This window comes from Chiloscyllium punctatum, chromosome 9, assembly GCF_047496795.1.
Source record: "Chiloscyllium punctatum isolate Juve2018m chromosome 9, sChiPun1.3, whole genome shotgun sequence".
NCBI lineage: Eukaryota > Metazoa > Chordata > Chondrichthyes > Orectolobiformes > Hemiscylliidae > Chiloscyllium > Chiloscyllium punctatum.
Genome location: NC_092747.1, coordinates 36,215,326 through 36,229,114, shown reverse-complemented (window position 1 = coordinate 36,229,114; position 13,789 = coordinate 36,215,326). Strand labels below are relative to the sequence as shown.

Sequence of the window (13,789 nt, the reverse complement as noted above, 5' to 3'; positions counted from 1 at the left end):
TTTATTACTCTTACCAAAGTGAATCACTTCACACTTAGCTACATTGAACTCCATTTGCCACCTTTCTGCCCAGCTCTGCAGCTTCTCTATATCCCGCTGTAACCTGCCATATCCTTCCTCACTGTCTACAACTCCTCCGACTTTCGTATCATCCGCAAAAATGTATTGTACAACTGTACAGGGCCCTGGTGGTACCACACCTGGAGTATTGTATGCAGTTTTGTGGAAGGATCAAGAGTTATAAAGAGGCTACAGAGTTGGAATTTCAGCCTTGATCATACTGAAGACAGACTCGGCTTGAAGTTTGAATAGTCTGACGCATTTATATATTTCTATCTTCTCTTGAAGGGATTGATTTAACTATCTAACATTCTATAGGTATGCTTCCTTCCTTCTGCTTCCTGCTTCATGTAACATGACTACCCTAGGTTATGGATAAAGTCCAGCGCATCAATGAATGCGGTGTTTGAGCAGCTGGTATACTTTTTCAAGACCATAAGCTTTAGGAATGTGCACCCTCCCTCCACCAGTTTGTATTAAGTATTAGGGTTAATAAAGCTTGCTGGGAGATGTTGTGTAGAACATTTGGCTTGAGTGGGTAATATGAACACTGCATAACTCCATCTAATCTGATATATGACTGTCTGGAAGGAGTTAGTCAGTATTATGTGGCTATCTGTTGATATTAACAGTAGAGGGAAGACTGAGCGATTTAATTTAGCCTGCTGTCACGTCTTTCTAATTAGTGTGATATAACCACTGTCTTATGTAACTTGATAAACTTTTGATGTGTTACTGAAGTATGAGGCTTGTTCCAAACACTTAGTAGCGATTTAATCTTTTTATTGTTTAATATTTATGTGGCTTTGTCACGTTACAAGGAGGATTGGTGGCTGCATATCTACCTAAAAAAGATCCTGGCTGTGCAAAGTGCAGGTATCTCTTCGAGTAAGCTCACTAGACTGAGGAAAGAGATTGGAATCTGGGTATGTATTCTCTAGAATTTTGAAGTGTAAGAGCTGACCTGTTGACTCTTTTTGAAAATTCTTAATGTGTGGCAGGATGTGCATGGATAGGATGTTTTTTTTAGCTCATGAGTCAAGATGGGGCTTGGGGGAATGAATTAAGGCTAAGATGAGGAATTTCTTCACCTGAGGATAATGAATTGTTTGAATACTGTGCCCTCGAAGGCTGTGGAAGCTCAGTCATTTGGCTTGGTATAAGACTGAAGTTGATAGAATTTTGGAGGTTCATAACATCAAGGAGTTTGTGAGGGTAGTGGATGATCATCCCTGATCTTATTGAATAAGTGAAGCACGCTGAATAGCCTGATCCTGCTCTGGTGTTCCAGTGTCTCATGCATAATGATTGATATTTGTTTCTCATACACTTTTAAAGACCTTGGCAATTTTGTGCATGAGAAGTGTTTGTGTATTGTGTAATACCGTTGATCTTTCCAATTAACCCAATTTTGGAATTTAACAGACAAAGATTAAAATCTACATGATTAAATTAATACTTTATTTATATGAAATATCTTTAATATTTGTGATAAAACTGCATGTGTATTGATGATCTGAGCAGGATAAAGTGAGTTTTGAAATACAAAGGCTATTCTAATCTTGGTTCATGAATTAGCTGACTTGAGCTGACTCAATGTCAAACTTGTTAAATATTTAAAATACTGATTGTACATTGAAGTGAAATAAACAGTCATTATTTTTCCTACTTATTTCAATTTTATACTCTAATTTGTGTTTAATGTGGTAGTGGCAAGTTTATAAAACTGAATCTAATATCAGTTAATCTGTCAAAAGCATCTGCCTGAGTTCATTCGTACTTTAAACATACCAGGGTATTCAATATTACTTCATTTTTGAACCAGAAATCTCCCATTTGCAAGTTGTATTTGTTTACTAGATTGATATCCATGTGTTGGACTAAGTTGCGTAAGACTTGGAGTTTTACTGTCGCGTATATTTAGCACAAACACAAGTTTCCATCGTTTTCTGTTTTGGACCCATTCTTTGCTTAGAAGTCATTACCTCACTTTTTGATTTTTATTTGAAGAACTCAAGAACCCAGCTCAGCTTGTTCAGGCATACTATTTATACATTGACTTGAACCCAGACCTCCTTGCCCAGAAGTATGGACACTACCACTCTGACATTACAACCGTAAAATAAAATTCAACATTTGTTATCTTTTATAGTGGATTTTATTTTTTTAAAATTCTAATCAACCTCTTCAGAGATGTTATTATACATTTTATGTGCAGAATCCCAGAGGAGGGGTTCCTCCCACTGAGTCGCAAGGGCCTTGTAGAAGAACCCAGCTTTTTGTTAATAGTGATGATTATTATTCACCACAGGAATATTTTTTCACAACAGGTTGTTCATTTCACAATTTTCACAAGTGTTACAATGCTGACATTTTGAAAGGTTCAGACATAGACATTTTCTCTTATTCCAGAATGCATTTGATTTTATTAAAAAATAAATCAAGGAAATCGCAAGTATCAATCTAAGGTCTTCTGTTGGTTTAGTAGATCCTCCTGATCCTTTTTGTATCATTAAACTGGTGCATTCCTTCAGTTAATTATTTTGTATGTGCACAGATTGGCAGATGGTCAGTTATTTGATTCCATGTTGTGCTGCATATACTTGGATATCATGACCATGATGGTTGAAAAGCTGCATCCATAGCACTGTTGCGTTTCCACGTGCTAGACCAATGCACATCCAATGGGACTTCTGTCATGTGGTTTCCTTGCAGTGAAAGCAGAACAAAGCTGACCTCCGTGTGAGAAGCTGCCATTTTAGACAGAAAATTGCACATATTGAAAACATGATTGCACTGGAGGGGCTGTAGAAGGAATTCTCCATGGTGTTGCCTCCAATGGAGCAGGTTAGCAACAAAGAGGTTAGATTAGTTCTGGTTGCTTTCTTTTGGAGCAGAGAAAGTTGAGGGAGGATCTGATTTTGAGGAGTATAGAGAAAGTGGATAAAAAGCAGTTTCCTTGGTTGAAGGGTCGGTAGCAAAGGGACATAATCTTTTTGCACTTTGTCTCTAAATTTAGAGAAGTTTTGAGGAAAAATATTTCATCCAGAGGGCGGTGGGAATTTGGAATGTACTGGAAGGGTAGTTGAGATGGGAAACCTCAACTTCTGAAAAAGTCTATGGTTGAACACTTGAGATATCATAACATTCAAGGTTATTGGCCAACTGATGGAAAGTGGGGCAAGAGTTGATTTTGGTGCCGATTTGATGATACACAGGGCCTCCTGCACTGTGTATGATTCTAAGAACCCTACATTTTAAAAATGTTTTTTTTAATTAACCTGTTCAGGCATGTGCAAAGGAAAAATGTGGAAGTCAGATGAAGATAACCTGCTGTTCTGATTTGACCCTTATAATGGGACCTGTATTTCTAACAGTGGGGGTTGGAGGACATCTTATCCATTTGAAGAGCTATGCTGTCACTTTATGGTAACTGGACCGAGTCATTGAAATCTTGCAGTGAATAAAATTGTTGTATTCAACTGGCGTAGTCTGTGCCAGTATGTTTTCGTATGTGATGACCAAACACTAATGTTCAATTGAACCAGCGTTCACAAAACTTCAGATAAACAATTACAGATATTTCCTAACCTTTTGAGTCAAGATTTTGATCAGAGGAAATAGTGTCTCTTCATTTGCACTGTTACACAAAATTACATTTAGTTTTAATGGCTACTATTTAACATAATTGTTTCAATAAATGGGAGGAAAAAGAACAGCTTAGAGTCAAAATATTGATGTGCACATTAATTTTCTTCTTTGTGTTTTAGAGCATCTAATGGAGCAAAGATGAGGCACTATCAATTGTTTGCAAAACAGAATAGTTCAAGAATAAATATTAGTTGTGTTGGTGAATAATAGTGATGGTGGACTGTTAAGTATATCTCAAAAAGGTACCATTTTAACTTTAATCAGGCAGGAAGCTATTGTTTCTGAAGCCCAATTCAATGCATTTCTCTTCCGTCAGCAGTAACCGGCAGTTGAGAATTATTTAGCCAGAGCAGATACCTATCTAACCGTTTCCAAGATGTGATGACAAAAAAAAAGTGCATGTCTACAGGTAGAGGCTTTTCTCAATGGATGAAAAGCTGTTTTACAATAAGATGCTTCATATTGCCCTATTGTAAAAGCTGATTGTGGAATTGAATTCAAACAGTACTAAAGATCAGTATGAAATGTAACTCCTTGTTTTACACTCTTCACATGTTATCCGTAAAACAATTCTTTTCTTCTTACTACTTTTCTCCTCTACCTTTGCTCTGAATATAATTCCCTCCCAAAACTTTTGCTCATTCCTTAATTACTCCTTATACCTTTTGACCCAGCATTTGAGTATTTGCCGCAATATCTCTCTTTCTATGGCAATGTTAAGTTTTATTTAATAAACTCCTTTTTGAAACACCTTGTATTATATTCCAATAGTATGCAAATGAGTGCTGATTTGGTAACTATACACATATGGTCTAAAGTCTGCAGACTGGCCTTTTGATGCATTTGTCTACCTGACTCTGAGAATTGTTTACAGGAATACCCTGTATATTGGAAACTCGATTATCCGAATGGGATGGGCAGGCACTATTTCATTTGGATAATCGATTATTCAGAAAATAGATTTAAATGCCTTTCCACTGGGGCTTGGAGTTTTAAAGTCTGCTCTCCACTCAGGAGACTGCAGCAACACACTGCGCGATACACCGCCCTTGCCCCCGTCCCTGACCCGGTCCAAACCCCCCCCCCCCCCCCACCCTGTCCAACCCTGCAGCCCAGCACAAAACAGCGAGCCCCCGCCCCACAACACGCACCCCTGGCCCCTCTCTGGGGCATTTGGACTGCACACCAATAAGACTGAATAATTGAATAAGACTGCTGCTGCAGCTGCCTTTGTGGGGTAAGTCTCCAAATAGCGCACAGAAACAGCCACAACCCCACACACAACGTTTTACTGCAAATTTTTGACAGGTTCCATGTTTGCCCTGTACAGGACAATGTTGGAGAGATTATTCCTGGGAAGGGGGGGTTGGTCATGGTACACCCCTCTGTAGATCTCCAGGCAAAGTGTTGGGGGTGGGGGGAGAGAGGACGGGAGGTCAATCATTTGGAGAGGGTGCCTGTTTAATCACTGTAAACAAAAGACGCAATTAGTGCTGGAAACACGTCCCCGATGTAATATTTCTATCGGGACCTTGATCTCCTTTGGATAATCCAATATTTGGATAATTGAGGTTCACCTGTACACGGGAATGACATTCATCAACTTGTCACTTTAAAAGATATTTATAAACACAAGTTCCTAGATTTGGCTCATATGTTTTCTGATGCTTCCTCCCCATCCCCTCAAAATAAAAACCTGGTTTGGGATAGGAGCATGAGCTTGTGTGACATTACTATATTTTGGCATATTATTTTTTTCCCCAAAAAGAATTAAGCCAACAAATTTTAATTTTTTTATAACCTTTAACATTATTCTGTGTAAATATGTTTATTGTCTGTTACAGACTGGATTTAGAAAAGAAACCACTTTATAAAAGCTTATGATGTTTCAATCCCAGAATTTGCCTTCTGCATGTTTATAAAGATAGGTGTGATTTGTATTTCAGGTGTTTGCACTAATCTATAGATATAATTATATTTTTAAACTTTCCAATTTGTTCTTCATAGCACAATATTTGGCAATCACTGCATATTACCATGAAGACTGGATTGCTTCCTTCCTGCTTTACAACAATTGAATAAGTGAAAAGTTTGGACCTTTGTCAAATATTAATGACATCACTAATGGATTTTCACAAGAATTTCTCTGAAATATCATTAATGCCAGTTTTAGTTTGGCTATATATTAATATTAATAATGTCTTGTGTACTATGAAGATTGTAGTAAGATTCCAGAGCAGATAGCCTTGATTAGAAAATGAATGTGGTATTTTAACAAATTCTTGTGTGGGTGTGGATTAAGCTGAAAATTCAATTGATCTTTTACAGAATTTCTCAAAGTTCGATCACATGATCCAGAAGAAGCAATAAGACATGATGTCATTGTCTCCATTGTAACTGCTGCAAAAAAGGATCTCTCGCTTGTTAATGACCACCTGTTAAATTTTGTAAGGGAAAGAACATTAGACAAACGGGTGAGAACACTTCAATTTTTCTTTGTTTCTTCCCATTTCCTTTGAAATATTTTCACTCTGTTTTTATAACTTTTGATGCTGTTTTGAACTGTTCCCCAGAAGTTTCAAGAGCAACTTGAAATGACAGTCTTTTCTTTACTTGTTTCTTCTTTCCATAGCTTCTTTCTCCTCCTCCTTGTTTTGATATCTGTTGAGCTTTCGTTTATTACTGAGTTCAGGCTATCACTAAATGGTGAATGCAAAATTACTTGTCATTGCTACAGCAGAATTTGTGCTTCACTGTACATATTAAGTTGATGTATGTAGTCGAGTCCATGTCTTTACCCAATTAATGTTAATACTGAATAAATCCAGTCCCAGAATTGGAACTGGCTTCTTAGGTCCTAACTTTGTTTCTTTTTAATTGGAGAAGTCAGCTACTGAACATTGTTGACAACATTGTCAACAGTCAGTGTACTTTTAACATGCAGAATAAAATGTTGATAGAACAAGGGGAAAAACTTAGATGAGACAAAAAAAACGGATTGACACAGTAAAATGTAACTCAGACCTAGGTAATGCCTGGAGTCAAATACTCAAATCCCACCTTGCAGATGATGGATTTTTTTTGAAATTCTAGAATTAAAATTCTAATCATGGTCATGAAACAATCGTTGCCAAACCCATCTGATTTACTAACATCCAAGGAAGCAAATCTGCCTTGTTGGCCGATATGTGAATCCAGATACATAGCAATGTGGTCAGCTTTTTTGGCCCTATGAAACAGTCTAGCAAGCCATTCGTTTGTATCAAACCGCAAAAAATAAGGTTTTGGAATAAAAGAACAAAACTGGATGGACAAACTGGCTTCAATCAGAAATGACGACAACAAACTCTGGTGTGTGGACCCTGCAAAGTGTCTCTATCAATATTTGGGGGCTTGTACTAAAGTATGGTAAGGCTATATAAGACCGTAGAGGTATCTGCTAAGTAAGTGTGGTCTCCACAAGGACTGTCGCTTCCACTTGTATTGTCATTGGCTGCTGAACTTGAAGCAGGCAACTTGGTGAGAATTAAGTCAAGTATGTTTTTCTCTTTTTGGCACCTTCCCCATCCATCGCAGCCCCAGTTTAAGAGCTGTGTCCTTTAGGACTTGACCAACTCAGCCAGTAGCAGTCTACCAAGCCACTTTCGGCGGCTAACATTGAAATCCCTTACCCAGAGTACATCCTACTCTCTTGCCACCCTTCGTGCTTCTGCAAGGTGATGCTCAACATGGAGGAACCAGTCAAGGAGCAGCCTGATTTTGATTGAAACATTCAATTCTTGAATACCTCCCTGGCATGTCTATTTCCTTCCAGCAGGATGGACTGACTAGAAGCGATGACCATATATACTGCCAATCAGATGTTGCCCTGGGAGTTTTCAACGTTGACTTTGGACTTCCAGCTGAATGAAGCGTGCTGGAGGGCATACCTAAATTGAGGTGTAAACACGGGGAAGTTGCAACACAGGACTAAATAGGTGCCAAGTAACATTAGAAGAAAGTGATACCAGGGCTAAGTGATTCCATAGCCAACAAATTATTTACAGCTCTGCAATCCTTCTGAAAAGGTTGTAAATGGTGGTGGACAATTAAACAATGAATTGGAGAAGAAAACCAATATCCTCAATGACACAGGAGCCTGTATGTCAGTGCAAATAAGTCCATGAAAAGAAGATTGAAGTATTTACAGCTGGAAGTGCCAAGTAGATTGTATCTCTCTACCTTCTCCAAAGTTCCCCAGCATCACAGATGCCTGTCTTCAGTCGATTCAGTTTGCTTCATGTGATATTGTGAAATGGTTGGAAGCATAGGATACTGCAAAGGCTATGGGCTATGACAACATTGTCAGTACTATTTCCAAAAGTGTGTTCCAGAACCTATTCCCCAGCTAAGCTGTTGGAGTATAGCTACAGTTCTGGCATTTGCTGGGCAATATGGTAAATTGTCCAGCTGTGTCCTGTATCCTGCTTCGTGTTACATCCCACCGGGCTGATTACTGTCTCATCAGTCTTTTCTTGATTGTCACTTGAGTGATAGTCATCATTAACAGAGCTATCAATGCACACCTGCTTAGCAACAACTTGCTCACTGACATTTGGATTCTGCCAGGGTCACTCGACTCATGACTTCATTACAGTCTTAGTCTTAGTTCAAATATGGTCCAAAGAGCTGAATTCTAGAACTGAGGCAAGAATGACTGCTCTTGACATCAAATCTGCCTTTCGCAGTGACCTCCAAGCACCCCAGGGAAATGTTCGCCGAGCTGGGAATTTGTCTTGCAAACGTTTCGTCCCCTGTCTAGGTGACATCCTCAGTGCCTAGGAGCCTCCTGTGAAGCGCTTCTGTGCTGCTTCCTCCGGCATTTATAGTGGCCTGTCTCTGCCGCTTCCGGTTGTCAGTTCGAGCTGTCCGCTGTAGTGGCCGGTATATTGGGTCCAGGTCGATGTGTTTGTTGATAGAGTCTGTGGATGAGTGCCATGCCTCTAGGAATTCCCTGGCTGTTCTCTGTTTGGCTTGCCCTATAATGGTAGTGTTGTCCCAGTCGAATTCATGTTGCTTGTCGTTTGTGTGTGTGTGTGTGTCTGCATACTTAAACTACTGGACTTGTGCCTCACAACACACTTCACATTCAACAACCAAATATACGAACAAATCAACGGAATACCCATGGGCTCACCCATCTCTGGACTCATAGCAGAAGCGGTAATGCAAAGATTAGAACAAACAGTCTTACCACAACTTCAACCCAAACTCTGGGTCAGATACGTGGATGACACCTTTGTAATAATTAAAAACACAGAAATAGAGAACACGCACCAGATCATCAACGCCACACTCACAGGAATCCGATTCACTAGAGAGGAAGAAAAGAACAACCAACTCCCATTCCTAGGCGTGATGGTACAGAGAACACCGAACGGAGAATTCACCACAAAGGTTTACAGGAAAGCCACACACACAGACCAAGTCCTAAACTATGAAAGCAACCACCCCAACACACACAAACGAAGTTGCATCAGGACACTATTCAAAAGGGCCACAACACACTGCAGCACACCAGAACTACAAAAAGAGGAAGAGGAACACCCAAACAAGGTATTCGCCAAAAACGGATACCCTCGCAATTTCATCAACAGATGCCTAAGGGAGAGATAACGGAACGAGGACATGCCGCAACCCAAAGGACTAGCCACACTACCATACATCAGGAGCATTTCTGAACTGACAGCCAGACTACTGCGACCACTAGGACTCATAACAGCACACAAACCAACAGCCACGCTCAGACAACAACTCACCAGAACAAAGGACCCGATACCCAGCATAAGCAAAACCTAATGTAGTGTACAAAATCCCACACCAGGACTGCACAAAACACTACATCGGACAAACAGGAAGACAGTTAACAATCCACATCCATGAACACCAACTAGCCACGAAACGACACGACCAGCTATCCTTAGTAGCCACACACACAGATGACAAGCAACATGAATTCGACTGGGACAACACTACCATTACAGGGCAAGCCAAACAGAGAACAGCCAGGGAATTCCTAGAGGCATGGCACTCATCCACAGACTTTATCAACAAACACATCGACCTGGACCCAATATACCGGCCACTACAGCGGACAGCTCGAACTGACAACCGGAAGCGGCAGAGACAGGCCACTATAAATGCCGGAGGAAGCAGCACAGAAGCGCTTCACAGGATGCTCCCAAGCACTGAGGATGTCACCTAGAGAGGGGACAAAATGTTTGCAAGACAAATTCCCAGCTCGGCGAACAGAACCACAACAACGAGCACCCGAGCTACAAATCTTCTCCCAAACTTTGAACCCCAGGGAAAACTAGAGTCCAGGAGAATTGGTAAGGGAGTGAAAGCTCTCTACTGGGTGGAGTTGTACTCATGTACTCAACTGAAAGGAAAATGTGGTATGGTTGTTGATGGTTCCAGGCAAACTCTGCCGGTTGTTCTCAATTTTAGTGTCCTAGGTCCAACAATCTTCAGCAACTTTGAATAACCTTTCCTCCAGCACAAGGTCAAACTGGGAATATGCAGTGATTGCTGCACAATGTTCAGCTCCATTTGCTGCAACTCCAGATACTGAAGCATTCCATGTACAAAATATCCAAGTTTGGGTTGATGAGCGGGAAGGAACACTTTGCCTGGCATTTTTGTGGCACAAGACCATCTTCATCTTCAAAAAGAGAGAATCTAACCATCTCCCATGACATTGACAACATCTTGGGGTTATCATTGACTGACTGAAAGCTGAACTGAACTAGCTTATGTAAATCGTGTGGCTTCAAGAGCAAGTCTGAGGCTAGAATACTGCAGCAAGTAATTCACCTCCTGACTCTCCTGAGCCTATCCAATATCTCAAGACACATGTCAGGAGTGTGATGGAAAAATCCCCACTTGCCTGGATGAGTGTGGTTCCACCAAAACTCAAAGCTTGACAACATCCAGGATAAAGCAGCTAGTTTGATTGGCACTGCATCCACAAAGATTGACTCCCTCCGCCACCAAAACTCAATACCAGCAGAACATACGATCTACAAGATGCATTGTTTAAGGCTCTTGAGACAGCACCTTCCCAACTCAGTCTTTCCCATCTAGAAAGACAAGGGTAGCAGATTCATGGGATTACCATCAGCAGCAAGTTTCTCTCCAAACCACTTGCTATTCTAATTTGGAAACATATTACAATTTATTCAGTTTTGTTGGCTGAAGATCCTGAATCTCCGTCCCCAGCTGCACTGTGGAACTGCTTATAACAAATAGACTGCAGTGGTTCAAGATAACTCCCCATCACTTCATCAAGCAACTGGAGATGGACAATAACTGCACCCTTAGCCAATGAAGCTGACATCACATGAAGGAATTTTAAAATGTAACTTGTCTGACATCAGAAAAAGTTCAAATTTATGTTTGTTTATTTTATTGCAGCAAACACCCAAATCTCAATGAAGTGTTTTCAGGAAGGCTGTGTGTTCAGATAATGGTTGGTACAGCTTAGATGAATTTTTATGCACTCCCCAGAAGCTTTTTCCTATCAGATAATATTTCTCCTTGAGACACTGAAAACAAACTGCAAACTAAAGTCGTTGTGATTCTAGGTTTCGAGCAACTGAATTCCCTAAACCCAAGTCTCGCTGTCCTTCGCTCTCTGACATACCCCCTCACTTTTTGGATTTTTTTCTACCTCCTTCTGTTATTGGGCTGCTGTCACTAAGCAACTGAACAGTTTGTTTTTCTCCAGCTTTTGGTTTGTTAATGCACCAAACCGTTCACTATTAACTTACAAATTTATTAAAATGCATGTGAACAAAACCAATCTGCAAACTTCTCTGTCGCTGCCAACAAGAACACCCAAAAAATTAAATTGAGCCTTGTCTCCCTTTTTTTTAATGTGTAAAATATAAATTCATCTTCAAAGTTGTGCATTCATTTCAACAGAATGATGAAACAATAAAGAGGGTACATGAAGATTGGACTACAGTTCACCATAATAATATATGCATTGAATTACTTCCAGCAGTTTTAAAAAACAACGGCCACTGACCTGCTTGAGATATCATCTACCTGATTGTCTTCCCTGATATGAGATACATCCAGACAAATACGAACTGAGGACTTTTATTTTAAACCCAAGTAATCCTAAATTCAGCAGAGCTCTGGACTTACTCAGGAAACTTAGAATCTAAAGTAAACACCCACTATTACAAGCTTTTCTGTTATACTTTCTGTGCTTTGTAGCTCAGCCAAAATTTACATAAATATTCGACCACTGCAAACGAAGTGAATTCTGCCTAAGCATTTCTGTAGTATAACTATTAATAGGTTTTTAATAGATGCTTTCGGCAGCATGACCGTAAAGCTGCTTGTTGTACCCTAGTTTAAAATCCTGTGGCTGTACTCTGATGTAAATATGCTTCATTCTTTCTAGCTTGTTGCTGTGGGTTACCAGTTGCTGAATTTTGTAATGAGAGTTTATTGTTCAGTTTTGCTTCAAGTGTTAATATGAATTCATTCTCATTCCCCCTTGAAATAGCGTACGGAATCATTTATATATTTTCTTTCTGCTTGTGTGTATACAACCAAAGGTTTCTTTGTACTAATATCCTATTTTCCTTCCTCCCTAGTGGAGAGTGAGAAGAGAAGCAATGATGGGGCTGGCGCAAATCTATAAAAAGTACTGTTTACAAGCTGAGGCAGGAAAGGAAGCTTCCAAAGAGATTTCATGGATTAAAGACAAACTTTTGCATATATACTACCAAAACAGCATTGATGACAAGTATGTGAACATTCTTGGGAGTAAATACAAAGGATAAATTGCAGCAATTACCAATTATTTCAGAAATTAGCATGATTGTAGTACCATTAGATCATGAAACAGTGTCTGCATTTCACATGTGAAGCAGAAGGAATTCATTCTCTGACATTGTGGAGCTATTAATGATAATAGAACACGGAGTGTCATCCTATTTACCCATTAATTAATCTAACAATTTAAAGGAACTGCGCATTTGATTATTTTCTTAATTATTCTAGAGATTATTATGCTAGGTTTGAGAACTCTTGTGTGCATTGGTAGTGTCCCTGCTTCTCTGCCAGGAGGCGTAGATTCAAGTTTCATGTGCTCCAGAAGTATGTGTCATGAAATTGTCTGAACAGGTTGATTTTTTTTTTAAAAAATGAGAAAATCTTGCTCTGGACTCAACTGTCGTCATTCCTTTTCATACCATACACTCTACTGCAGCACCATCATCACCTAAGCCAACTGAGACCCTCTCAAATTTGTCTGACACTTGACCCCCTGCTAAGTTGATTCCAACTATTTAACTCTTTATTTTTCCCAATTAGTTGCTGCTGTGACAAATACCAAGCCCTCTTGTTAAAACATATATCATCCCTACCTCAAGAAACCTTGACTTGTGTACCTTCACAAAATAAAACTCCACTCTCCGTACAGCTCTAATTCCCTTTCTATGTTGCCAGTTTTCAACTTTTGTATATTATGTTGTAGCTCTGGATATGTTCAACCCCTTTTGACTTTTGGACTGCCATGGTATTAGATTTGCTTGTACACTATTTTGGGAGAAAAATGCTATTGCTTTGTTTTCACTGCAAATGCTTTTTGACTCCACTGACTCTGTTACCTAATTGACAACACATGAGCAAATAAGGGAACAATAAGATCTATACACACGCATCATTTAAAAAACAGTATACAAGTCTGAAAAGACAAAGAAAAATACTTATTTCATGTTGGCCAGTTTATCAAGGAGTTTGGAATACCAAGTTCTATTTCAGTTGAATAGAGTTGTGGTTGATCTCAGTCTTGATGATTGTTCACTTATTAGCACTATATCTCAAAAAGCCGAATCCGTTTTCCTTTCCCCTCAAAGTAGAGTACAGAATCATTTGGACTGATCTTGGAAAGAGTACAAAATGCAGATTCACTAGAATGATATAGGGACTCTGAAATTGGCTTATTATAGAGTATTAGAGCCATACAGCATGGAAACGGGCCCTTCACTCCAACTCCTCCATGCCGACCAGACAACCC

The 13,789-nt window shown here is 39.6% G+C and overlaps 1 protein-coding gene across 2 annotated transcripts in view; it reads left to right on the top strand.

Moving 5' to 3' along the window:
* The window catches only part of pds5b (PDS5 cohesin associated factor B), a 245,239-nt gene that overhangs the window by 115,891 nt on the left and 115,559 nt on the right, over positions 1–13,789 (top strand). For both annotated transcript variants that reach the window (XM_072577231.1, XM_072577232.1), the window contains exons 11-12: positions 6,040–6,185; positions 12,363–12,514. In XM_072577231.1, the coding sequence (XP_072433332.1) occupies positions 6,040–6,185; positions 12,363–12,514 (298 nt within the window). The remainder of the gene's footprint in view (positions 1–6,039; positions 6,186–12,362; positions 12,515–13,789) is intronic.